At 39.1% G+C, this 24,799-nt stretch overlaps 1 protein-coding gene across 1 annotated transcript in view; it reads right to left on the bottom strand.

Annotated features, from left to right (window-relative positions):
* Positions 1-23,161, bottom strand: part of lman1 (lectin, mannose-binding, 1) — a 28,731-nt gene extending 5,570 nt beyond the window's left edge. Inside the window, exons 1-11 of the mRNA XM_066645812.1 lie at positions 22,894-23,161; positions 20,031-20,185; positions 18,692-18,799; positions 18,002-18,057; positions 15,364-15,369; positions 5,018-5,117; positions 4,309-4,432; positions 3,722-3,780; positions 3,380-3,512; positions 2,762-2,943; positions 2,024-2,094 (exon numbers count right to left, since the gene is read on the bottom strand). Of these exons, the coding sequence (XP_066501909.1) occupies positions 2,024-2,094; positions 2,762-2,943; positions 3,380-3,512; positions 3,722-3,780; positions 4,309-4,432; positions 5,018-5,117; positions 15,364-15,369; positions 18,002-18,057; positions 18,692-18,799; positions 20,031-20,185; positions 22,894-23,089 (1,190 nt within the window). The 5' untranslated portion in view covers positions 23,090-23,161. The remainder of the gene's footprint in view (positions 1-2,023; positions 2,095-2,761; positions 2,944-3,379; positions 3,513-3,721; positions 3,781-4,308; positions 4,433-5,017; positions 5,118-15,363; positions 15,370-18,001; positions 18,058-18,691; positions 18,800-20,030; positions 20,186-22,893) is intronic.
* Between the last annotated feature and the right edge of the window lie 1,638 nt (positions 23,162-24,799).

The raw sequence follows: 24,799 nt of genomic DNA, 5'->3' as shown, positions 1-24,799 counted from the left end.
GAATCTAGATTAACTACACAAAATAATTGCAACCAATTATTTTAATCATCTGACACTAGTTTTTTGTTTTTGTTGTCATCATAATTTTCTCAGCAGTAATGATTTTGCAGAAACACACGCAGATACAAATAAGGATCTTACCACTGAGTACTGTGAGCAGCAGGACAAATAACGGTTGACTGATTTTGTCATATATCTATTCAGATTAATAAAGATGATGATAATCTAAGTTTATGATTCACCAGACTGTACATTCAGTTTTCTATTTTCAAGCATGTGTTCATTGCAGTTGGCCACCAACATATAACAAAAAACACCCTAATCTACTAATCCAAGCTACAAACAAAGACTTGAATCTCATAAAAACACAATAACAAGGTCTAACAGCGTGTTTAGTTTGATCACAGAAGATCATAAGGAATTCTCACTACAGTCTTTGTTCTCACTAATCTTCTATTTTCACAGTTAAGGAGTTATAAACACAGCATTTCCAAGTCTACTCTCAGGGTAATATCAAAAAGCCACAAAACAATAGTTTAATAAACAGGTCAGTGACTTAAACACAGTCAAATTATGACTGATCACTTCTTCACAGTGGCCACAATAGTTTAATCTGGATTATAGAAGCAGGTTTATCAGATCATAAATATAATTTGGTTTGAATTGGACAAATCATACTTACAGTTAAATCTTAACATTTTAACTTAGCCTTTTATCCTTTTCTAGTCCAGCACATCGCTACAAACCTAACCACACATCTACTTTTTTTCCAGACAGTTTATGCCTCTTATAGTAATTATGGCATTTAGAAGGCAGTTTAAAAAGATGCAATAAATGCAATAATCATATTTTAAAGAAGCCAGTAGAGATGCAAAGGATAAAGGTAATTAAAATATATTTATTGTAGAAATTCAGATCTCAAAGATATATAATATATATATATAATTTCCCCATTCTGAATGAAATCTAAAGTAAAATATTAATACATTTTTTAAACAGTGCCACATACTGAAACACAAAGAAAAATATAGGCCGCACTAATTTAGTAACACTAATTTAGTAAGTAAGTAACTAAATAAGTAACTAAGTAAGTAAGAAACTAAGTAACTAAATAAGTAAGTATGTAACTAAGTAACTAAATAAGTAACTAAGTAACTAAATAAGTATGAAACTAAGTAACTAAATAAGTATGTAACCAAGTAACTAAGTATGTAACCAAGTAACTAAATAAGTAAGAAACTAAGTAACTAAATACGTATGTAACTAAGTAACTAAATAAGTAACTAATTAACTAAATAAGTAAGAAACTAAGTAACTAAATAAGTAAGAAACTAAGTAACTAAATAAGTAACTAAATAAGTAAGAAACTAAGTAACTAAGTAACTAAATAAGTAAGTATGTAACTAAGTAACTAAATAAGTAAGTATGTAACTAAGTAACTAAATAAGTAAGTAACCAAGTAAGTAAGTAAGTAGAGAAAAGCATGTCCAGAGCGCTGGCTGCTTAGGCCCAAAGACTGAGAACAGAAAGTTTGAATCTAGAAAAGTATTCTCATGACCATAACATAGCAAGGGGCTACGAGTCAAACCACCACACACTGAAGTTTTAAACAAAAATATGCGCTCCAGCTCAGTGTTGGGAGACGGAACGTGTGAGAGAGGCAGGTGGGAAGCTCCACTCTCTCTTTCTCTATTTATATATTGCTGTCATGCATGCCATTAAGTGATTAATCACTTTAAAAGACATTAATTTGTTTTAAGGCCATTTATATATATTACCAGTATATAAAAATGATAGAAATATAAAAATATAATATATATAAATATTTATTTTAAAAAGTGGGTGGGGTGTAAATTTTTTTTTCTTTTCTTTTTAAATCAATGGCCTGATTAGCAGGATTTGACTTGAGAATATGATTTTTGGCTTCAGTCACCGAGGTTGCTGGGTTTTATTAGTTGTTTGCTCTGAATAAGAGTTTTAGGGGCTTGTTTAGAAAACAAAGTGGTGACGTGAAGGGGCTCACCTCAGATCATCCAGGTTACGAAGGAGCTCCTGCTGTGTGGAGATCACAGTGTCTATCTCCTGACTTGGAACCTGTAACAACAGATTACCTCAATATTCAGGACACTGTTTTTTTTACACTCAAGAACATGAAGAGACAGTGGTTGGTATAATACTGTACAGCATCACAGACTTTGACCGTGATGTAGGCAAGCATTAAATTCCCAGCTGAGAGAGGAATACCACACTACACCAATGGAATAGACTCCTAAAACTGCATTAGTCTAACTCTATCATGATTAAAACACTCAAAAGATTTTTGTTAAGATTGGGACATTCAGCATTTAATATTTAAACAACATTTAGGAAATCTCTATCTGTTTTAAAAAAATAAGTCAAATTTACACAATACTCACAAATGTTGGCAAACACGTCTTGGCTTATGAATATTTTGAATTCAAATAATGGCAAATTATAATTGTCCCCAAAACACTGCCTTTAAAACTGCAGATAAAAATACATTTACCTTCTGATGACGTACCTTTAATAAGGAATTACGTACATATAAAACCCCCACAATAACACAGCTTTTATAATAATAATAATACTGTTTAGAACCTTTATAAATAATATAAAATTCTAATTAAATGCTTGTATTACACTAGAATGTCCCTTAACTTCATTGGAATAAACCCACACAGAATTTATAACCTCAGTAAACCCTTTAGTAACTAAACTGCAGTTAACACTAAGGCCCCACCTGTCCAGACTGAACTCCTCGCTTTGAGATCTCCTCTGTAATGACAGAGACGTAGCGCCGCTGCTCGTCCAGGATCATGGCCAGCTGTCTGTTCAGCTGTTTTATCTCCATATGGATCCGGTTCTGTCCTTCAAACACCTGACGGATCTCACGATCTCCTACACTCTCATAAAGGTCCTCCACTGACAGACAAAACAAAGAACACATCATCAACTCACAATATTCAGTATCTTCAATATCTTCCACATTTGTTAGTTTTGTATTTTTTTAAATGAAAGAAGATATATTTGTAGAATATTTAACACTCAGATCAAACTGTTGGCATTATCATTTGGCAGTAATAAAGTCAGTAATATGGTGTAGTTAGGACCATGAAGAAGTGTGTTGTGAAAGCGGACGTGAACTTGAGGAACATCAATACAAATGGTCATTATTTATTCTTGTTTTCCTCAAATTAACACGCGCTCCTTTCAGGAAAATTTCTTTCCAACGGTTTTTTTCCCACTTAACAGTAATTTTCCCTCTACATATCCAAGCGAATACTTGCTAAGAAGAGTGAGAAGTGTGTTGTAGTGTTGTAATAGGCAGATTGGAGGTTAGAATTGATGGGGCACTCACAGGGCTGCCCCTGGACGTCAGGGTGCTCCTTCTGGAACTCCTCTTTCTTTTTGTCCAGCTCTTGTTGGAAGTTCTGGAATTCCTCCTGGTACTTGTCCTGCTCCTCTTTAGGAATCTCTTGTTCTGGTGTGGGCTTCACACACACAGAATGAAACAAAACACGCATTCAAAACTCAGCAGAGGCCTACTGCACCACACACACTCCTACTCCAATTACGCCCCACAAAAGAATGAAGTAATTGGTGAACACTTATGAAATAAGTATTGAGGGTCCTTTGTAATTTCACTTAAGAGTGTGTGTGTGTATGCGCTTTGGGGGGGAGGGAAAAATTTTTTTTTTACCAGATCTTGTCCAGGCTCAGTTAACCTGAATAGCAGAAATGATAAGACATCGTGGTCATCTGAAGGAGGAAAAAAAAAAAAAAAATACGAAATCGAAATGAACGACTGATACATTTGCCTTGTTTGGGATTATTATTTTTCCAACATAAAATCCATCTGCCGATTCTGAACTGTATACAGTATATGGCAAGATTCATTTGTAACTCTTTGCAAAATAAGAGTTCGGATTTAAAAGCATGGACCACAGAGTCCACATATATGGACCATATATGTATGTGACCACAGAGCACTGATGGTCGCATACATATAAACTATTACTACACCAAACACATGGCTCTCTACAATGACAATGATCCCAAAGATCGTTGTGGAACTACTTTTTTGTAGGTGTAGAATAGCAAACATTACAAAAATATTAAAATTACAGGCAAATATACTGTGATACTCTTCTACAAAACTACAATTTAAAAACAATGAAAGGTCAAAAGGTTAAAATCAATTCAAAGCCGTACTGATCCTTCTCTGACTTCCGTGAAAGAAAACAGCTCACAGCATAAAGAAATTCTGGGTAGTGTTTCAGCCCTGACCTGCTAGTCCTCCTGTGGCTGCGGAGATGCCGAAATACCCAGAAAGTGGAATGATCATGTTGTCCACTTTTGCGCAGAACTCATAGTCCTCCTTCTCAGGGGTGAAACCGTTATTGATCAGGACCTGAAAGCAAAGAGAGCGGGGGGGGGGGGGTTTAATTAAAAGAAATCTTAGTACCAAGAATACCTCAATCCAACTGAATGGGAAGTAAAGAGTGTGTATGATATGGAACCTTTCTTGGTGTGTCTCTAATATTTATAGTTTGCGCTGTGACTTTCTAATCCCTCGTGATTGTGATTAGGGTTTGATTTTACAGTAGTTTTCCATTTACAGCAAAATTTTGGCTAAAAAACTACTTCTTGATTTAGTTTTACCAGTTACATCAAAAGATCAATTTTGGAAATTTGAAGATCCCTTTCTTGGTTTGACTGCACTATTACTGCCAGAAAAATTAAAAAAAACTGCAGACACTGAACTGTTTTTATTGTCACATTACAGGCGTTTGAAATATTTACAATTCTGAAAAATAACACTGTTGCCACATTTTATAGAAGTTCAATGGTCATTTTCTATAAATAAAATGAGTGTCTCAGGGCTCGATCATTCCCGCTATTAAACATCATCTCATGTGACCTGATGAACCGAGTCACAACTGTTTCTGCTGGATTTGAACAGAAAAGAGAAGAAAAAGGAAATACCGTTGCTTACCGTCAATGTCTTTTTGTAATACGTGATCTTGGCACGGATAGGATACGGTTTATTTCGGAAGTCTCTAAGGCAGGTACCCAGAGCCTGAGTTGAGCCATCACTGAGGACAAAAACAAACAAACAAAAAAAACCAATGTCCCATTAAACTGGCATCTAATTTGAATAGAAACACAAGGGTTTTGAATGACATTATTAACACAGAAGAGTATTGCCCAGTACTTTAGAACCAAAACAACTGTACGACACTGGCCTTTATCTCACAGGACTGCAGTACACAAACTTTTACTGTATGTTGTCAGCATCCTGACATTACATTGTTGACCCATTACATTTTTGATCAACCAAGATATTCATGTAATCCAACTAATTTTAGGTACTACCTGTCGTTATTTTCGTTATATCATATATCAATCATTATTCGTGACACACCGTCTCACCGAAGGGTTTAAAAATATTTCAAAGAACAATAAAACATGAAAATGTTTATCAATAATATTATAACAATATTAGTAAGAGCATTTGTAATTTCTGCAGCATCTCATATCACACCAAAGTGCTTTGCCAAACAGAAAAGTGAAGCATCAAGCATTTTAAAAAGAAACTATAGACAAGAATTCAGAGAATAAATAAATAAATAAATAAATAAATGAGAAATAAATAAACAGAAGAGCTCTTTTTAAAGCTGACAAATGTGTTCTCTCCTCTGATTTAAAAGACTTTAATATTAAATTTTAGTTTTAGAATATCTGTAGACGCACGTTTGGTCGTTATTGTTTTTGTGGTTTACGAGGGATATTTAACACTTTCACTCAACTCCTTACAAAACAGATGACAAAGGATTTACCCTTTATTCCCTCCGCCATAAAATAATCATTCACTAATCTCCCATGAGCTTCTCACGGTGAGCACCGGTGACGTCAACAAGGAGAGAATGTGTTTACTCACTTCTGATGATCATAGTAGTATATATCCTACACCTTCTGTCAAACACCTCTGTGAATGATTTATGACCCCTTGATTTATGACCCCTGATTTATGACCCAGGTGACAGGTCAGTACAGGATGTCCTTATATGGGCTTCCCCTCACACCTACACCCCACCCCCTGACACCCTCACACCCCCCAACATGTTTGGGGTGGGTTGTGCTTGCATGTGTTATTTAAAATGACCCTGGTGGATTTCTATGGCTAAACGCTTTTTAAAATATCTACAGTGTGTGTAAATCAGTCTCTTTTAAGAGAATCTACAGTTACACCAACTATTAGTTCTGAAACCAACGTTGCTTTTGCGCCAAGGAAGAAACGGCGTGGTAAAGCATTTGGTAGCAGCCCTCGCGAATATTTTAGGGATGTTAAAATTAACCTGTTTGATTCTCGGGCTTATGACGTTTGTGGGATGGTCAAAAGTGGATCAACGCCTTCCAGTGATGTCTGTTAAAAGAAACATAAGCCGACAATGAAACCACACAAAGTCAAGACACGAACAACACGCAAGCCATCATGTTTGAGGACATTCTTCCAGCAGACCATCCCGACACCCGTGGACCTATGTGGTGTGAAAATTATCGACTGTCGGACATTGAATATACGCCGATTGACACGGGTCATGGGCTTGTAAACTACAGCTATGGTGAATCGACGGCGGTTGCCAAAGCGGTATCAGACAACAGTTTGTTGGGTCAATATGGTGATGATCTCAGTTGTGTGGACATTGCGAACCCGCATGTTTTTCGACAAGACCCGGTGGATGATTTGGCAACGTTGATGGCTAGACAACTGACAATCGCTGAAGCTCCTGAAGACAACGCTATATCTGCTCCGATTGATGTGGTGGACGGGCAAGTAAGCTCTACGGCGCTAAAACTGATAAAGTCCACTGTCGTTGTAATCCTACAACATATCATAAACAACAAGCTGAAGGAAACATGTCTTGGTTGTGAAGTGGATCACCCTAGTCAACTTCGACATTCGTGTCTGTTTGAACCTGATATCTTCTTTTTTGAAAAATACTATAAAGATATAACAAGGACATTGTTCACGCCCGCCTTAAAACGTGCCATAGCTGGGCTTCTAAAGTGTTTTGGAATAGAACTACCCCTTCTAAAAATTCAAGGATGTGTTGAAACAGTCGTCTGTGAATTACAATGCGAGCCGTACATTGTGGAAAAGCTGCAGGAACTAAGAGAAAGTCTGATTGATCAAACCTCTGAACAGTTTGTCAGCGATGCCGTTGACTGTTGGGAAGGTGATTCAAAGACTTGCAGAGCTGTTTAAGTGAAAATGGGGATAGTTTGCGGACACCAAAGTCTGTCAAAGCGTGTGCTGAAACACCGTGTGAACTGCGAATTGACACGTTTGTTGTATAAATGTATTGACGATAGTGTGGATGATTTTACACTCATTAATAATGTGTATGATGTCAATGTTAAACGTTTACAAAATTTCAAGAACCAAATGAATATTGTTAAATCAACATTGCATGATTGGTGTCATTTGACACAGTTATGTATAGATTCTGACGAAACAACCCTTGTGACTATTAGTAAATTACTGTCTCTCATGCCTAAGAGTGAAAATGTGGTAAAAATTGGTTATGTGCTTTGTCTATGTACATATATAATAGACATTTGTGTGATAAAACTTTCAACAAAGAAACCAATTGATGTTTGTAAAGTGATTGAAACATTTGTTGAATATCTAGTTGAGAAAAATGTAGATGTGTGTGCAAACTTTTTAGATTTCATCGATGCATTGTGAATAAAACAGTCAAACAAACAAATCTGGGGTCATTATTTTCAACAATGTCATCTATCGACACATCAAATCTTATGAGAACGGTATATTACACGCCGTCTAATTCTGGTTCATTAGGCGGTAAAAATCGTTTGAAACGGGGTGTTTTAGAGAATACAGGATTGTGTCTGTCTGATCAACAGGTTTCAGACTGGTTATCTGGAGAGGATGCATACACACTCCACAAACCCATACGACATAATTACAAAAGAAACCGGGTTATAGTATATGGCATTGACGCTCAATTTCAAGCTGATCTTGTTGATATGAGTGCGTATTCTAGGGAAAATGACGGATATAAATATATGTTGACATGTATTGACGTGTTCAGCAAATATGCGTGGGCTCGACTGTTAAAAAATAAGTCTGGTATAGAAGTCTCAAAGGCATTTGCGAACATATTAGAAGAAGGCAGAGTTCCTCAAAAGTTACAGACTGACAGGGGTAAAGAGTTTTTCAACAAACATTTTCAAAATTTAGTATCAAAAAACAAAATCACACATTTTGCTACAGGTAGTGAGCTAAAAGCCAGTGTCATAGAGCGGTTTAATAGAACGCTAAAAAGTCGTATGTGGCGTTATCTAACAGCTGTAAACTCCAAAAGGTACATTGATGTTTTACAAGATATTATGAGCGGTTACAATAATAGTTACCACCGTAGTATCAAAACCAAGCCAGCTGATGTGACGAAAGAAAACGAATCTAGCGTGTTTAAAACGCTGTATGGTGTGAGAAACAAATTAGACAAGAAAACCATATTTAAGTACAAGACTGGTGACGTTGTGCGTATTTCTAAAGTCAGGGGTCCGTTTACAAAGGGGTATGAGGAGAACTATACACAGGAGTTTTTCACTATATCAGAATGTATCCGACGACAACCACCCGTTTATAAATTGAAAGATTATGACGGCGACATTATACACGGCCGTTTCTATGAAGAAGAGTTGCAAAAAATACACATGTCTACAGAAAAAGCATTCAAAGTTGAAAAGATTTTGGATAAAAAAAAACAGGGTAAAAAAACAATGGTTTTAGTGAAATGGTTAGGTTGGCCGTCAAAATTTAACAGCTGGGTTCCTGAAAATGATGTTGTGGACATACAAAGGCCTTAAAAGGTGTTGTACTTTGTGAACTAGTTCATTTACATCAAAGGACAAATATGGGGGACAATGGTTTTTGCGTCACACTGCCGAGCAATTCGTCTATGTCGGTATACCCCGATAATCAAATTTCTAATTATAGAACAAAACTAGCGAAACCAATCGATCTAAAAGGTGACTGGGAAGTAGGGGTGATAGAGTTTCAATACCCACGAACGTGGACAACCTTTTGTGAGCTAGATGCCACATTTAGCGTAATTGATAAAAAATCTGGCAAAACAACACAAATAACACTACCTACAGGGTATTATAACCATATACCGGCATTAGTTGCTGAGATTAATATCCATCTAGCAGACCATTCAATAGGTCTTGTTTATGACCAAATAAGTCACAGGTTATTTATTAAGACGTTATCTGATATCGGTTTGATATTTAATGGTAAACTAGCCATCATCTTGGGTTTTAAACCGGGTGTGATACTAGAGTGTGTAGTTAAAACAAATGACCCAGATGTCGTACAAAAAGAGTACGCGCCACACCCTGTCGACATCTATGGTGGTTTCTACTCAATGTTTGTTTACACAGACATTGTTGATTACCAATTAATTGGTGACAGTTTTGTACCTCTGTTAAGATGTGTACATATATCAGGGAACAACCATGATATTGTCACAGTTAGATACAGTAAGCCACACTACGTGTCGACAACAAAATCACAGATAAACGATATCGCTATAGAAGTGAAAACCGATCAGAACCAGCACGTAAATTTTTCTTATGGGAAAGTGGTTGTAAAGCTACACTTTAGACCTGTAAAACAAGGAATTAGGTTTTGAAAATGGAATCTTTCAACAGACTGGCCATGGATCCTGAACGTTACGTTTCTTACTATCAAAGTCAGGCCGGAGGCCACATGCCCGGCTATACAGGTAGCCCAACAATGTATGGTGCGGGATTTGGTGGGATTTTTAGAAATTTATTCAGAATGGCTATACAGTTGTTCAAGAAGGGTTTTAATATAGCCAAACCACATCTAAAAACAGCTGCTAAAAACATTGTAAGCGATGTTGTCAGTAACGGTCTGACGCGTATGATGGCACACAATCAAGATGGGTCGGGTATGTTGGTGATGGCTCGAAAATCTGTGAAACGACCCCCTGGTAAGAGGCGTGGCCGTCCTGCTAAGAAAACCAAGCTTGAGATGAAAAAACACATAGTGTCAAAAAGAAAGAGTAAGGGGAAGCAGACAACAACCTCGACCTGTAGGAAACCTGTTAAAACCATTTTCTGATCATGGCTCTACTTCATCGCATGTCTGAGGAGTGTATTAAATCAGAACTGGACTTGTTTACAGTACCTTTAACACAAACCGCTATTGAGAAAAACACTTATGTCGAAATTCCGCCGCTGTCAGCAATATCCGACACTGCCCCACTGGAGTTTTTCATAGCCGGCCATGGTGAAGATTATATGGATCTAAATAACACACTATTATACCTTCGTCTTAAAATCACAAAACCTGACGGAAGCGACATTGATGACGGAGCCGCTGTGGGGTTGATAAACTATCCTGGAGCTACAATATTTTCACAGGTCGACGTGTCCCTAGGAGACAGGCTGGTATCACAGAGTTCAAGTACCTACCCATACCGTAGCATGATAGAATGTCTCGCCAACTATGGTCGGGACACCCTGGAAACTGTCTTCTCTGCAGGCCTCTTTTATCTGGACACTGCAGGGCATATGGATGAAACAAACCCCGCAAGGAACAATCGCGGTTTGGCAAAGAGGGCCGCATTTACAAACGCTAGTAATGTGGTAGAACTGCTGACCCCGATTCATAGCGACATATTTTTTCAGGAGAAATTGATGCTTAACGGTGTTGATATAAAAATTTGCATGACTCGTAATAAGGATGATTTCTGTCTAATGCGGCATGACGCGTTAGCATACAAAGTGAATATTCTCTCTGCATCGTTATTTGTCAAAAAAGTATCTGTGTCACCAGCTGTAAGGTTGGGTCATGCCCAGACATTGTTGTCAACAACGGCTAAATACCCCATTGACAGAGTGTGTCTAAAACATTTTTCCATACCTGCTGGAACACGTGTTTCTAACCAAGAAAATTTGTTCTTGGGGACTCTACCTAAGTCTATGATAATAGCCATGGTTGATAATGATGCATTCACAGGCGCCTATAATAAAAACCCCTTCGCGTTTAAACATTACAACTTGGAGTTTCTTGCGGTCTATTTAGACGGCCAACAATTTCCAGCCAAACCACACCAACCCGATTTCCACACTGGTTCCGCCGTGCGCGAATTCTTCCAGTTAGCGCTTGCATCTGGAAGACATCTGAAAAACCAGGCATTGCCAATTGATAGGCAGGATTTCCTACAGGGTTACACTCTGTATGCTTTTAACCTCACACCTGATGAAGAAAGCGGTCAACACGTGTCTTTGGTCAAATCAGGTAATATTAGACTGGAGGTTCGTTTCAGACAGCCGCTCCCGCATACTGTAAATTTGGTTGTGTATGCTGTTTTTGACAGCATCATTGAAATCTCTAACCGAAGACAAGTTTTAGTGGATTATTACTAATGAATACGTTGGAGCTGTCTGCTGTAATGGACAAAGTGGCTGTTAACACACATTTTCTCGGTGTGTTAGCATGTGACCAATTACCAACAAATGGTATATGGAAATTACCTGTGACGGCTATTGTCAATACACACTCATCTGATCTTCCTGGCGAACATTGGCTTGCTATCTACATAAGTGAAGACCGTGTCGGGTGTTTTTTTGACAGTTTTGGAAATGCACCTACCTATGACAAGTTCCCTAAAATTATTAGTGATTTCCTTAAAACAACATGCACGACTTTGAGGTATTCTACCAGACGAGTTCAAGATTTTACATCAACTACATGCGGTCAACATTGTGTGTTTTTTCTATACCACATGGTTAGACTGTGTAATTATGAAGAAGTGATGTCAAAATATGGTTTTAATTTAACTAAAAATGACAATATGGTTTCAGCCTTTGTGAAACATTTGTATCCGTGTGTTTGTAAGAACAGGTCATTTATTTGTATACAACATGTTCAAAAAGGCTGAAACCATATTGTCATTTTTAGTTAAATTAAAACCATATTTTGACATCACTTCTTCATAATTACACAGTCTAACCATGTGGTATAGAAAAAACACACAATGTTGACCGCATGTAGTTGATGTAAAATCTTGAACTTGTCTGGTAGAATACCTCAAAGTCGTGCATGTTGTTTTAAGGAAATCACTAATAATTTTAGGGAACTTGTCATAGGTAGGTGCATTTCCAAAACTGTCAAAAAAACACCCGACACGGTCTTCACTTATGTAGATAGCAAGCCAATGTTCGCCAGGAAGATCAGATGAGTGTGTATTGACAATAGCCGTCACAGGTAATTTCCATATACCATTTGTTGGTAATTGGTCACATGCTAACACACCGAGAAAATGTGTGTTAACAGCCACTTTGTCCATTACAGCAGACAGCTCCAACGTATTCATTAGTAATAATCCACTAAAACTTGTCTTCGGTTAGAGATTTCAATGATGCTGTCAAAAACAGCATACACAACCAAATTTACAGTATGCGGGAGCGGCTGTCTGAAACGAACCTCCAGTCTAATATTACCTGATTTGACCAAAGACACGTGTTGACCGCTTTCTTCATCAGGTGTGAGGTTAAAAGCATACAGAGTGTAACCCTGTAGGAAATCCTGCCTATCAATTGGCAATGCCTGGTTTTTCAGATGTCTTCCAGATGCAAGCGCTAACTGGAAGAATTCGCGCACGGCGGAACCAGTGTGGAAATCGGGTTGGTGTGGTTTGGCTGGAAATTGTTGGCCGTCTAAATAGACCGCAAGAAACTCCAAGTTGTAATGTTTAAACGCGAAGGGGTTTTTATTATAGGCGCCTGTGAATGCATCATTATCAACCATGGCTATTATCATAGACTTAGGTAGAGTCCCCAAGAACAAATTTTCTTGGTTAGAAACACGTGTTCCAGCAGGTATGGAAAAATGTTTTAGACACACTCTGTCAATGGGGTATTTAGCCGTTGTTGACAACAATGTCTGGGCATGACCCAACCTTACAGCTGGTGACACAGATACTTTTTTGACAAATAACGATGCAGAGAGAATATTCACTTTGTATGCTAACGCGTCATGCCGCATTAGACAGAAATCATCCTTATTACGAGTCATGCGAATTTTTATATCAACACCGTTAAGCATCAATTTCTCCTGAAAAAATATGTCGCTATGAATCGGGGTCAGCAGTTCTACCACATTACTAGCGTTTGTAAATGCGGCCCTCTTTGCCAAACCGCGATTGTTCCTTGCGGGGTTTGTTTCATCCATATGCCCTGCAGTGTCCAGATAAAAGAGGCCTGCAGAGAAGACAGTTTCCAGGGTGTCCCGACCATAGTTGGCGAGACATTCTATCATGCTACGGTATGGGTAGGTACTTGAACTCTGTGATACCAGCCTGTCTCCTAGGGACACGTCGACCTGTGAAAATATTGTAGCTCCAGGATAGTTTATCAACCCCACAGCGGCTCCGTCATCAATGTCGCTTCCGTCAGGTTTTGTGATTTTAAGACGAAGGTATAATAGTGTGTTATTTAGATCCATATAATCTTCACCATGGCCGGCTATGAAAAACTCCAGTGGGGCAGTGTCGGATATTGCTGACAGCGGCGGAATTTCGACATAAGTGTTTTTCTCAATAGCGGTTTGTGTTAAAGGTACTGTAAACAAGTCCAGTTCTGATTTAATACACTCCTCAGACATGCGATGAAGTAGAGCCATGATCAGAAAATGGTTTTAACAGGTTTCCTACAGGTCGAGGTTGTTGTCTGCTTCCCCTTACTCTTTCTTTTTGACACTATGTGTTTTTTCATCTCAAGCTTGGTTTTCTTAGCAGGACGGCCACGCCTCTTACCAGGGGGTCGTTTCACAGATTTTCGAGCCATCACCAACATACCCGACCCATCTTGATTGTGTGCCATCATACGCGTCAGACCGTTACTGACAACATCGCTTACAATGTTTTTAGCAGCTGTTTTTAGATGTGGTTTGGCTATATTAAAACCCTTCTTGAACAACTGTATAGCCATTCTGAATAAATTTCTAAAAATCCCACCAAATCCCGCACCATACATTGTTGGGCTACCTGTATAGCCGGGCATGTGGCCTCCGGCCTGACTTTGATAGTAAGAAACGTAACGTTCAGGATCCATGGCCAGTCTGTTGAAAGATTCCATTTTCAAAACCTAATTCCTTGTTTTACAGGTCTAAAGTGTAGCTTTACAACCACTTTCCCATAAGAAAAATTTACGTGCTGGTTCTGATCGGTTTTCACTTCTATAGCGATATCGTTTATCTGTGATTTTGTTGTCGACACGTAGTGTGGCTTACTGTATCTAACTGTGACAATATCATGGTTGTTCCCTGATATATGTACACATCTTAACAGAGGTACAAAACTGTCACCAATTAATTGGTAATCAACAATGTCTGTGTAAACAAACATTGAGTAGAAACCACCATAGATGTCGACAGGGTGTGGCGCGTACTCTTTTTGTACGACATCTGGGTCATTTGTTTTAACTACACACTCTAGTATCACACCCGGTTTAAAACCCAAGATGATGGCTAGTTTACCATTAAATATCAAACCGATATCAGATAACGTCTTAATAAATAACCTGTGACTTATTTGGTCATAAACAAGACCTATTGAATGGTCTGCTAGATGGATATTAATCTCAGCAACTAATGCCGGTATATGGTTATAATACCCTGTAGGTAGTGTTATTTGTGTTGTTTTGCCAGATTTTTTATCAATTACGCTAAATGTGGCATCTAGCTCACAAAAGGTTGTCCACGTTCGTGGGTATTGAAACTCTATCACCCCTACTTCCCAGTCACCTTTTAGATCGATTGGTTTCGCTAGTTTTGTTCTATAATTAGAAATTTGATTATCGGGGTATACCGACATAGACGAATTGCTCGGCAGTGTGACGCAAAAACCATTGTCCCCCATATTTGTCCTTTGATGTAAATGAACTAGTTCACAAAGTACAACACCTTTTAAGGCCTTTGTATGTCCACAACATCATTTTCAGGAACCCAGCTGTTAAATTTTGACGGCCAACCTAACCATTTCACTAAAACCATTGTTTTTTTACCCTGTTTTTTTTTATCCAAAATCTTTTCAACTTTGAATGCTTTTTCTGTAGACATGTGTATTTTTTGCAACTCTTCTTCATAGAAACGGCCGTGTATAATGTCGCCGTCATAATCTTTCAATTTATAAACGGGTGGTTGTCGTCGGATACATTCTGATATAGTGAAAAACTCCTGTGTATAGTTCTCCTCATACCCCTTTGTAAACGGACCCCTGACTTTAGAAATACGCACAACGTCACCAGTCTTGTACTTAAATATGGTTTTCTTGTCTAATTTGTTTCTCACACCATACAGCGTTTTAAACACGCTAGATTCGTTTTCTTTCGTCACATCAGCTGGCTTGGTTTTGATACTACGGTGGTAACTATTATTGTAACCGCTCATAATATCTTGTAAAACATCAATGTACCTTTTGGAGTTTACAGCTGTTAGATAACGCCACATACGACTTTTTAGCGTTCTATTAAACCGCTCTATGACACTGGCTTTTAGCTCACTACCTGTAGCAAAATGTGTGATTTTGTTTTTTGATACTAAATTTTGAAAATGTTTGTTGAAAAACTCTTTACCCCTGTCAGTCTGTAACTTTTGAGGAACTCTGCCTTCTTCTAATATGTTCGCAAATGCCTTTGAGACTTCTATACCAGACTTATTTTTTAACAGTCGAGCCCACGCATATTTGCTGAACACGTCAATACATGTCAACATATATTTATATCCGTCATTTTCCCTAGAATACGCACTCATATCAACAAGATCAGCTTGAAATTGAGCGTCAATGCCATATACTATAACCCGGTTTCTTTTGTAATTATGTCGTATGGGTTTGTGGAGTGTGTATGCATCCTCTCCAGATAACCAGTCTGAAACCTGTTGATCAGACAGACACAATCCTGTATTCTCTAAAACACCCCGTTTCAAACGATTTTTACCGCCTAATGAACCAGAATTAGACGGCGTGTAATATACCGTTCTCATAAGATTTGATGTGTCGATAGATGACATTGTTGAAAATAATGACCCCAGATTTGTTTGTTTGACTGTTTTATTCACAATGCATCGATGAAATCTAAAAAGTTTGCACACACATCTACATTTTTCTCAACTAGATATTCAACAAATGTTTCAATCACTTTACAAACATCAATTGGTTTCTTTGTTGAAAGTTTTATCACACAAATGTCTATTATATATGTACATAGACAAAGCACATAACCAATTTTTACCACATTTTCACTCTTAGGCATGAGAGACAGTAATTTACTAATAGTCACAAGGGTTGTTTCGTCAGAATCTATACATAACTGTGTCAAATGACACCAATCATGCAATGTTGATTTAACAATATTCATTTGGTTCTTGAAATTTTGTAAACGTTTAACATTGACATCATACACATTATTAATGAGTGTAAAATCATCCACACTATCGTCAATACATTTATACAACAAACGTGTCAATTCGCAGTTCACACGGTGTTTCAGCACACGCTTTGACAGACTTTGGTGTCCGCAAACTATCCCCATTTTCACTTAAACAGCTCTGCAAGTCTTTGAATCACCTTCCCAACAGTCAACGGCATCGCTGACAAACTGTTCAGAGGTTTGATCAATCAGACTTTCTCTTAGTTCCTGCAGCTTTTCCACAATGTACGGCTCGCATTGTAATTCACAGACGACTGTTTCAACACATCCTTGAATTTTTAGAAGGGGTAGTTCTATTCCAAAACACTTTAGAAGCCCAGCTATGGCACGTTTTAAGGCGGGCGTGAACAATGTCCTTGTTATATCTTTATAGTATTTTTCAAAAAAGAAGATATCAGGTTCAAACAGACACGAATGTCGAAGTTGACTAGGGTGATCCACTTCACAACCAAGACATGTTTCCTTCAGCTTGTTGTTTATGATATGTTGTAGGATTACAACGACAGTGGACTTTATCAGTTTTAGCGCCGTAGAGCTTACTTGCCCGTCCACCACATCAATCGGAGCAGATATAGCGTTGTCTTCAGGAGCTTCAGCGATTGTCAGTTGTCTAGCCATCAACGTTGCCAAATCATCCACCGGGTCTTGTCGAAAAACATGCGGGTTCGCAATGTCCACACAACTGAGATCATCACCATATTGACCCAACAAACTGTTGTCTGATACCGCTTTGGCAACCGCCGTCGATTCACCATAGCTGTAGTTTACAAGCCCATGACCCGTGTCAATCGGCGTATATTCAATGTCCGACAGTCGATAATTTTCACACCACATAGGTCCACGGGTGTCGGGATGGTCTGCTGGAAGAATGTCCTCAAACATGATGGCTTGCGTGTTGTTCGTGTCTTGACTTTGTGTGGTTTCATTGTCGGCTTATGTTTCTTTTAACAGACATCACTGGAAGGCGTTGATCCACTTTTGACCATCCCACAAACGTCATAAGCCCGAGAATCAAACAGGTTAATTTTAACATCCCTAAAATATTCGCGAGGGCTGCTACCAAATGCTTTACCACGCCGTTTCTTCCTTGGCGCAAAAGCAACGTTGGTTTCAGAACTAATAGTTGGTGTAACTGTAGATTCTCTTAAAAGAGACTGATTTACACACACTGTAGATATTTTAAAAAGCGTTTAGCCATAGAAATCCACCAGGGTCATTTTAAATAACACATGCAAGCACAACCCACCCCAAACATGTTGGGGGGTGTGAGGGTGTCAGGGGGTGGGGTGTAGGTGTGAGGGGAAGCCCATATAAGGACATCCTGTACTGACCTGTCACCTGGGTCATAAATCAGGGGTCATAAATCAAGGGGTCATAAATCATTCACAGAGGTGTTTGACAGAAGGTGTAGGATATATACTACTGATCATAAACAAGTTTTCCATTGTTCCCCACCACGATGATGGCTGGGTTATTTTTCTAAAACGGCAAGGTCACAAAGACAAAAGAAAAACAAACAAACAAATCTCAATTTAGTTTCCAGAGGATTAATGCAGATTTTAAAGAGGTGTTCTGATTATTGTTATTCAAGAGGAATCTTAAAAATACGCTGCACTGATACCATTTTGTGATTTATATTTATTTAAATTTGTAACTTAAAAAAAAAAAAAAAAAAAAAAACAGTAAACAATGGTTCACACTCAGAACAAGAAAAACACACGATTCTCCATCTACAAAGAGATCCACTGTACTTTTAAAAGAGTACGTGAGTTGTTTGTACACAGATTTTATACCTGAATATGCGTTTTTGAGTTTGAGTTTGAGTGTGTGTGTGAGAGAAAGAAACATACACATTAATCAAGGTCAACGTTCATAAAGCTTTATGACACCTACATACAGTCACAGCAAATAAAATAAGCTTGCATTAACATCTATAAATGCTTATTTCAACAAACATTAGCTGTCATAAAAACTAAAAGCAGAAAGCATTGTGAAACCTAACACTACCCTCTTATAGTTGATTGTGTAGGTTTATGTCAGTTCCTATGAGAGGTTCATATAGTAGTAATGTAGCCTTAAGAACAATGTTTTTCTGTTAAGAGTTCACTCTTACCTTTCCATCATTGTCAAAGGAATCAAAGAAAATTCCTACACCATTCCACTGGTCCGCAGCACCATACACTGGACCTTCCAGCCCCTGACCAACAGTGAACCATATGGCCTACAGAGGGGAAAAAAGATTAAAAAAAAACTGGTAATTTGCTAAGTGGTGCTTGAGGATGGAGTACGAAAGGCCAAAACTGAGAGCCTCTACAACAAGTTCTGCCCTGTCCACATCAAATAGCCTTGCTGAGACAAATACAGCCCCTATGGAGGGACATTATATTAGCTATTTACTGGGCAAAGAGGGTTCACCACTATATAATACCTACCCAGTAATCAAGGCTCTGTAAGGAATGGCCCACTACATACTGCTTGTATATGTGACCAACATCTGTTTTCTAGTACACAGTGACACACAGATGATGCACACTTCACATGATGCAATGTGGAAATGTGGCTAACAACTACATTACAATGATAGGGCTATGGTACACGAGAGCAATTTCTCTAGAGTAGGATACTGCCCAAGAGCAAAAAACAGGTCTAATCCCAAAACCTAGTGAGCTGTCTAACTAAATAACATTTTACATCATAGACTGCGCACTCCCGACACATAGGCTGTCCCATTTCTTAAGGCACCTCATTACGCAGCCTACTAAGGACAAATTTTATAGCAGCGTCGAACCCTTCCTCAGCTGCGAAGGCATTCCCATGATGCAATGCTGGAACAACTTGCTGAGGCAACACTAGCCGCTGAGGTAAAAAAAAAAAGAAAAGAAAGAAAGAAAACACAAGTTGTGTACGGTGGTCAGGCACAAGCCGTGACACAATCGCTCTCCAACTATAGCGTCTCCATATTCTGCCTCATGAGGACAGAATGCTGTCTGCTTAAACAGCTGTCAGTGCAGCTCACTAGGTTTTGGGACAGACCTAAGCAGTATCTGTTTATGTGGAATCTGATAAATGCTTTTAGAACAACAGAAACAGTTGTACAAGTTCCAACCCTAAAAACCACATCATCTGCCGACATAGTGGACTATACTTCCATTCCCCACAGGTCAGATTTGGGTGGAGGGCACGCTGCCCTGGCATTGAGGGTGACCCAACAGCTCAAATATATTGAACCAATAACATTTCTGTGGTCAGAAACTGTCCAGAAAAGAGAAGCTAGAGCATGACACAAACAGTGCTTTAACAGAGGGGCTACTGTCTTTAAGCATTCCACAGAAACATGGAGCGGTCTCTGTTCAATTGTCAAGTACGTGCACACTTGGTCCACTCAAATTGGGAGAGTTTGTGGCACAATTTTAAAAAAAAGAGGCGCCATTTTACATCACGTTTTCTCTTACCAATCCGTCCGCTCCTGTCCTTCCTCGGCCTGACACTCGGAACGCCACCTCCGCCTCCCAGTGCTCAAAGCTGACTGGGGTCTTGGTCCATACCGAACCCTTCTGGCTCCGGAGTGAAGGAGTGATCCGGATCTGATCCGCACTTGGAATGGCACCTAGGGGTTAGAAAACACAGCAGAGTAAACAGACACTCTAGAGATTACGGGGGGGGTGTTTTAGTCAAGTTTAATAGCTGACTTTTACAGCATAAACAAAGCAATAATATGGAATCTTTACGGATCTATTACAGAAACCAGTTTCTGGCCTGACGTCCTTCAAAAGGCCAGCATTACTCAGTTCTGAATTCAAACATCGGGAGTTTATCAAACACTTTGTTAGTGTCACAACTGTGCAATCACTACATTCAATCCAATAATAAAAGTTAGGGCAAGTGAACATAATACAGCTGTAGTATTTGGAAGAATGCCAGAGGTCCACAAGTTCATCTACAGACGGCATGCCATCGAAGGGAACTACAAAACACAATACAAAGTTGAAGCTGATATACGTGCCACAATTTAAACACATATTACAAATATATACAGCAGCCAAGGACGGAATGGAACATAGACCCAATGGAAGAATTAAAGAAAAAGAACTAAAAGTTCTCATGAGGCTGCAGCACTGATAACACTGACCTTCGCTCCAGCTACTTGCTGATACTGATATTTTTTTTAACCCTTTTTGTGCAAAAATACTAATGTGGCTAAGAGTGATTTATGGAAAATAGCCTCCAAATAGCATTCTGGAATTAGCATAATTCAAACAGCTGGCTACTAGCCTGATTTCATAGTTAACACACACACACACACATATATATATATACCGCTTTTAGCTTAGTTAGAGAGCAAGTAACAATCTACACAGACCCTTTTAACATGCTCCTATCTTTTATCTTGACACTACTGCAACTGTAGTGTTTTGCACTGTGCGCAAATCTTATCACAAGCTCTTAAACTCCGCATAGCGACTTCACGTAAAGAGGAAACTATATGATCTGAGAAAAACAGGTCACTGAACTACATTCCATAAATCGCTGTCAAGTTGAAACAGAAATGAAACGAAACTAAAATGAGATAAAAGCTTTATCTGGATGATAACAGAAATTACAGATCTTTTCATTTATTTGAAATCGAATATCCACCAGGTGATTAGTGAAGAGTAAGTGCATCAGAATCAATATAATTACGTGTAGTAAGTGTGAATGTTCATCAGGACATAAGAGAGATTTGTAAATAGACCGTGTGTATTCAGCATGTGGAGATGTCTGAACAAAGACACTGGTAAACAGCAGCTAAAGCAACTGTGTGTCCAATGCAGCAAGCAAAACTGCATTCTCAGTTAGGCAAATAATTTAAGATTAGCCTCTAATCTGTTCAATTCACTCTCATGATAAACGCACTTCACACAAAGCTGCTAGCCTGCGGTAATGTAGATCTACACAAAGCAGAAAGCTTGTGAGACAGAAGATGTGGGGAAATTCCATTTTGTGGGGAAACTGCGCTAGAAGAAAAGCATGTCGAGCCGTGCCGAGCCGAGTCTGTGGAAAAGCCACATATGAGGGCTAAACTGCTAATGTCCACAAAGAGGGCACTACGTAAGGATAAATTCTCATGTCCATTTTTAAGGAAACATGTGAGCTTGCTTTTAAAAGGTCTCTGTTAGCGAGACGTTATTGAGAATACATTTTGAAGACATTAGCCTCGTTCTCTTAGGAGAGTGGGCACGTGATTAAGCTGCCCCCTTCGCCCCAATCTCAGCACAAGATGCTTGCCAATGGGTACCACAGTTAACGTTCCTCTGAAAGCATCTGGAGCTCCAAGGTTCAAAACGTTCAAAAAGCAGTAGCTGTCTTCTCAGTGGAAGCAGATGCTTGACTTCAGCTTCTCAGCTTGGTAGCGCCACATGATTGGAGAATACCAAGATTTGGATTATGTTTTTTTAAAAACATGTTAAAAAACACGTTTTGATTATCAGCATCCGGAGATTTCCCACATCTCAAACACATTCTCACAGCTGGAAAGTTTCCACATGGTTCATGAATGGGACAGCGACTCCAAGAAGGAATGGCTTGATTCTCCGGATATGTGCTCACTCGAGACTTCATACCAGAGCCCTAGCAGGACAAAGTCAGCGTAATGTCAGGTAACGATGTTACAGACATTTACGTTCACACACAGCGCATATTTTGTAAAAGGTCTGGGTTACTGTGCAGGTGTGAAACAGGCTCAATAGAGCACAATGCCCCCCCATCTTGTTCATAAAAGAACACCTCCAGCCTGGTCCAGTGACACTTGAAGAGGAGTTTATTGATAACCACTCTGTGAGATGATTACTGATGGTTGAGTCTACACACTGGTCTCAGGATAATGATCAATACAGCTGTGCTGTGGGAAACAGATGTAGTTCATTATTTCCTGAGCAAACAGTGAGTGCCAGAGTCTCTGAGGTTATGGATATTGATCGGTGATGATCAGCTGTTGCTGAGAAAACACTCACGGTATCACTGCATAATTAATAATATCTAAATTATGCTTTGTGTTTATCTCCCAGAGGCTGTATACAGAGTTTACTGATAAATACCGTGCAGGAGTCTGTGTGTTTACTGATCAGTGGAAATGCCCTGAATGATGAATGAATGAAAGCGTGAGAGAGAGAGTGGTAGAAACAGAAAAGAATAAATAAGAGTGAATGACTCTTTAAGATTAGTCTCAAAGGTCATTGAAAGAACTGCCAGAAGAGTTAGAGGACTCAGAGAGAGAGAGAGTGAGCGAGCGAGTGTGAGTGTGTGTGTGTGTTGGATGCCCCTCTGCTCGGCTCTTACTCCCGGTGTGTGTCCAGAAGGGAATGGCCCCGTCTCGGCTCAGGTGAGGACCCTTGAAGCTGTATTTGTACTCGAAGCGCCGCTGGTACGCGTCCCCGACGCCGCTGCCACGCGCCTCCTGCAGCGTGGCGCGCACACACACACAAACACACACTAACACACATAGCACCGCCACCAACACCAAGCGCGCCGCCATCTTCACACTACCGAGCTCACTGCTGACGCAGCGCTGCGTGCGCGCAGCACCACGGGACGGCGCGAGACGAGCCAACAGGGCGCGCGCTCATTGGTCCACGCACTCCTGAACTTTGTTATTATTCATAAGCCACAATGTCGCTACGTCACGGGGTAAACACTCGCATGTAACATTCAAAATACGCGTATTTTTTACTTTTTTATCAATTAAAAAATAGCTGTTTGAGGTTTAATTATTTTTAGGTACACTGTACGTGTATTAAATTAAGAAAGTTGGCTAATAATTTTTACATAATTTTATGACTCTTATTTTGACGTTTAGATGAACGGAGACTGAAAAACTACAAAAAATACAATAAATGACATTTTAAAAGGGTTATTTATATTTTATACAATAATATTTATTATTATATAATCCAAATAACCACTAGCAATTGTTTTTGATTAAACATATTTTTCCTTCCAAAGAAAAACAATATGAATTTTTATTTAATTAATTCAGTTATTCATTTAAACACTGGGTGCAGGGCAGGGGAACGTTTTTAAAATGATTTTGATGTTTGTCTAAATGTTTAATTACCCTGAAATAAAAGGTCTTAACAGAGAATTTGTCTTCTTTGCTGCAGTAACTCTTTGCTGTGTGGAGAGCATTCGAGCACCTACACCACATTAAAGTCATTTAGTCTCACCATAGCCTACACTGTAGCTTTCATGACTTAAAATGGCCAAGAACCGCCAACTACTGCAGGAAATGAAATTTGATTGACACACACAATTACCAATCAATAGTCTGCTATTTGGTATTGCGTGTATAAGGAGGCAGACAGCCAATCGGAATGAACTAGCACATTCCTTACAGTGAGGCCAGATTAACACACTGAAAATATCAGACTCTCCTTCAACATATGGGAATAGAGTCTGTGGCTGTGACTACAAATGCCGCAACCAACTCATCCCAAAAATATTGGATGGAGCTCCATCATTCTTGAGAACACTGTTCCCCTGTTTGAAAGTCCTGGGGCCGTATTCCCCTTTAGCCCACAATTGGTACTGGACACGGTGACCTTTCGATCATGTGCAGCAGTTCCAGAACATCCCATTCAGTGATTTACCTCTTGTTAGATATTAAATCAGTGGGTATAATTAGCACTCCACTGCTCAGAAACGAATAAACAAGGACAACGAAACTAGATAGTTTTGTTATTGTTCCTGGGGAAACAGAATGAAAAGTGAGCTTCTTATCCAGCTAGCGAGCCTATAATTAGCGTTCATGAGTACAGACCTTGTAAAACCAAAGAGGTAGGGTTGCATTAACGTACGCTTGCAGTATCAGCTCCATTCACACAAACCCTGCTATTACCGCTACAACACAAACAATGTGGCTGATCTCAGGACAGGTCTTAGACAGTAGGTGGTCACTCCAAAATGAGTCATGTTCTTGAATGACAAGGTCCAGCCCTGAGGGCAGCTCGCTCACTAGGAATGTCCAAAGCCCCTCAGTAGGAGGTGGGACACAAAAATTCACTTTCTTTTTGGCCCTGGGACTCGTGGCTAATAAGGAACACTCCTGAGAGAGAGACCCTGACCTTTGCTCTGAGGTCAGTCTCAACCAGTTGCCAAGCACCTCAGTGCTGGAGCCTTACAACTGAAAATATGATAATATAAGTTGTATACCTTTAGTTTTAGCATTTCTATTGGTCAATATCTCAGA

The sequence above is a fragment of the Hoplias malabaricus genome, chromosome 15 (genome assembly GCF_029633855.1).
Source record: "Hoplias malabaricus isolate fHopMal1 chromosome 15, fHopMal1.hap1, whole genome shotgun sequence".
Taxonomy (NCBI): domain Eukaryota; kingdom Metazoa; phylum Chordata; class Actinopteri; order Characiformes; family Erythrinidae; genus Hoplias; species Hoplias malabaricus.
The sequence above is the reverse complement of the archived record's forward strand: the minus strand, read 5'-3'. Positions and strand labels throughout refer to the sequence as shown.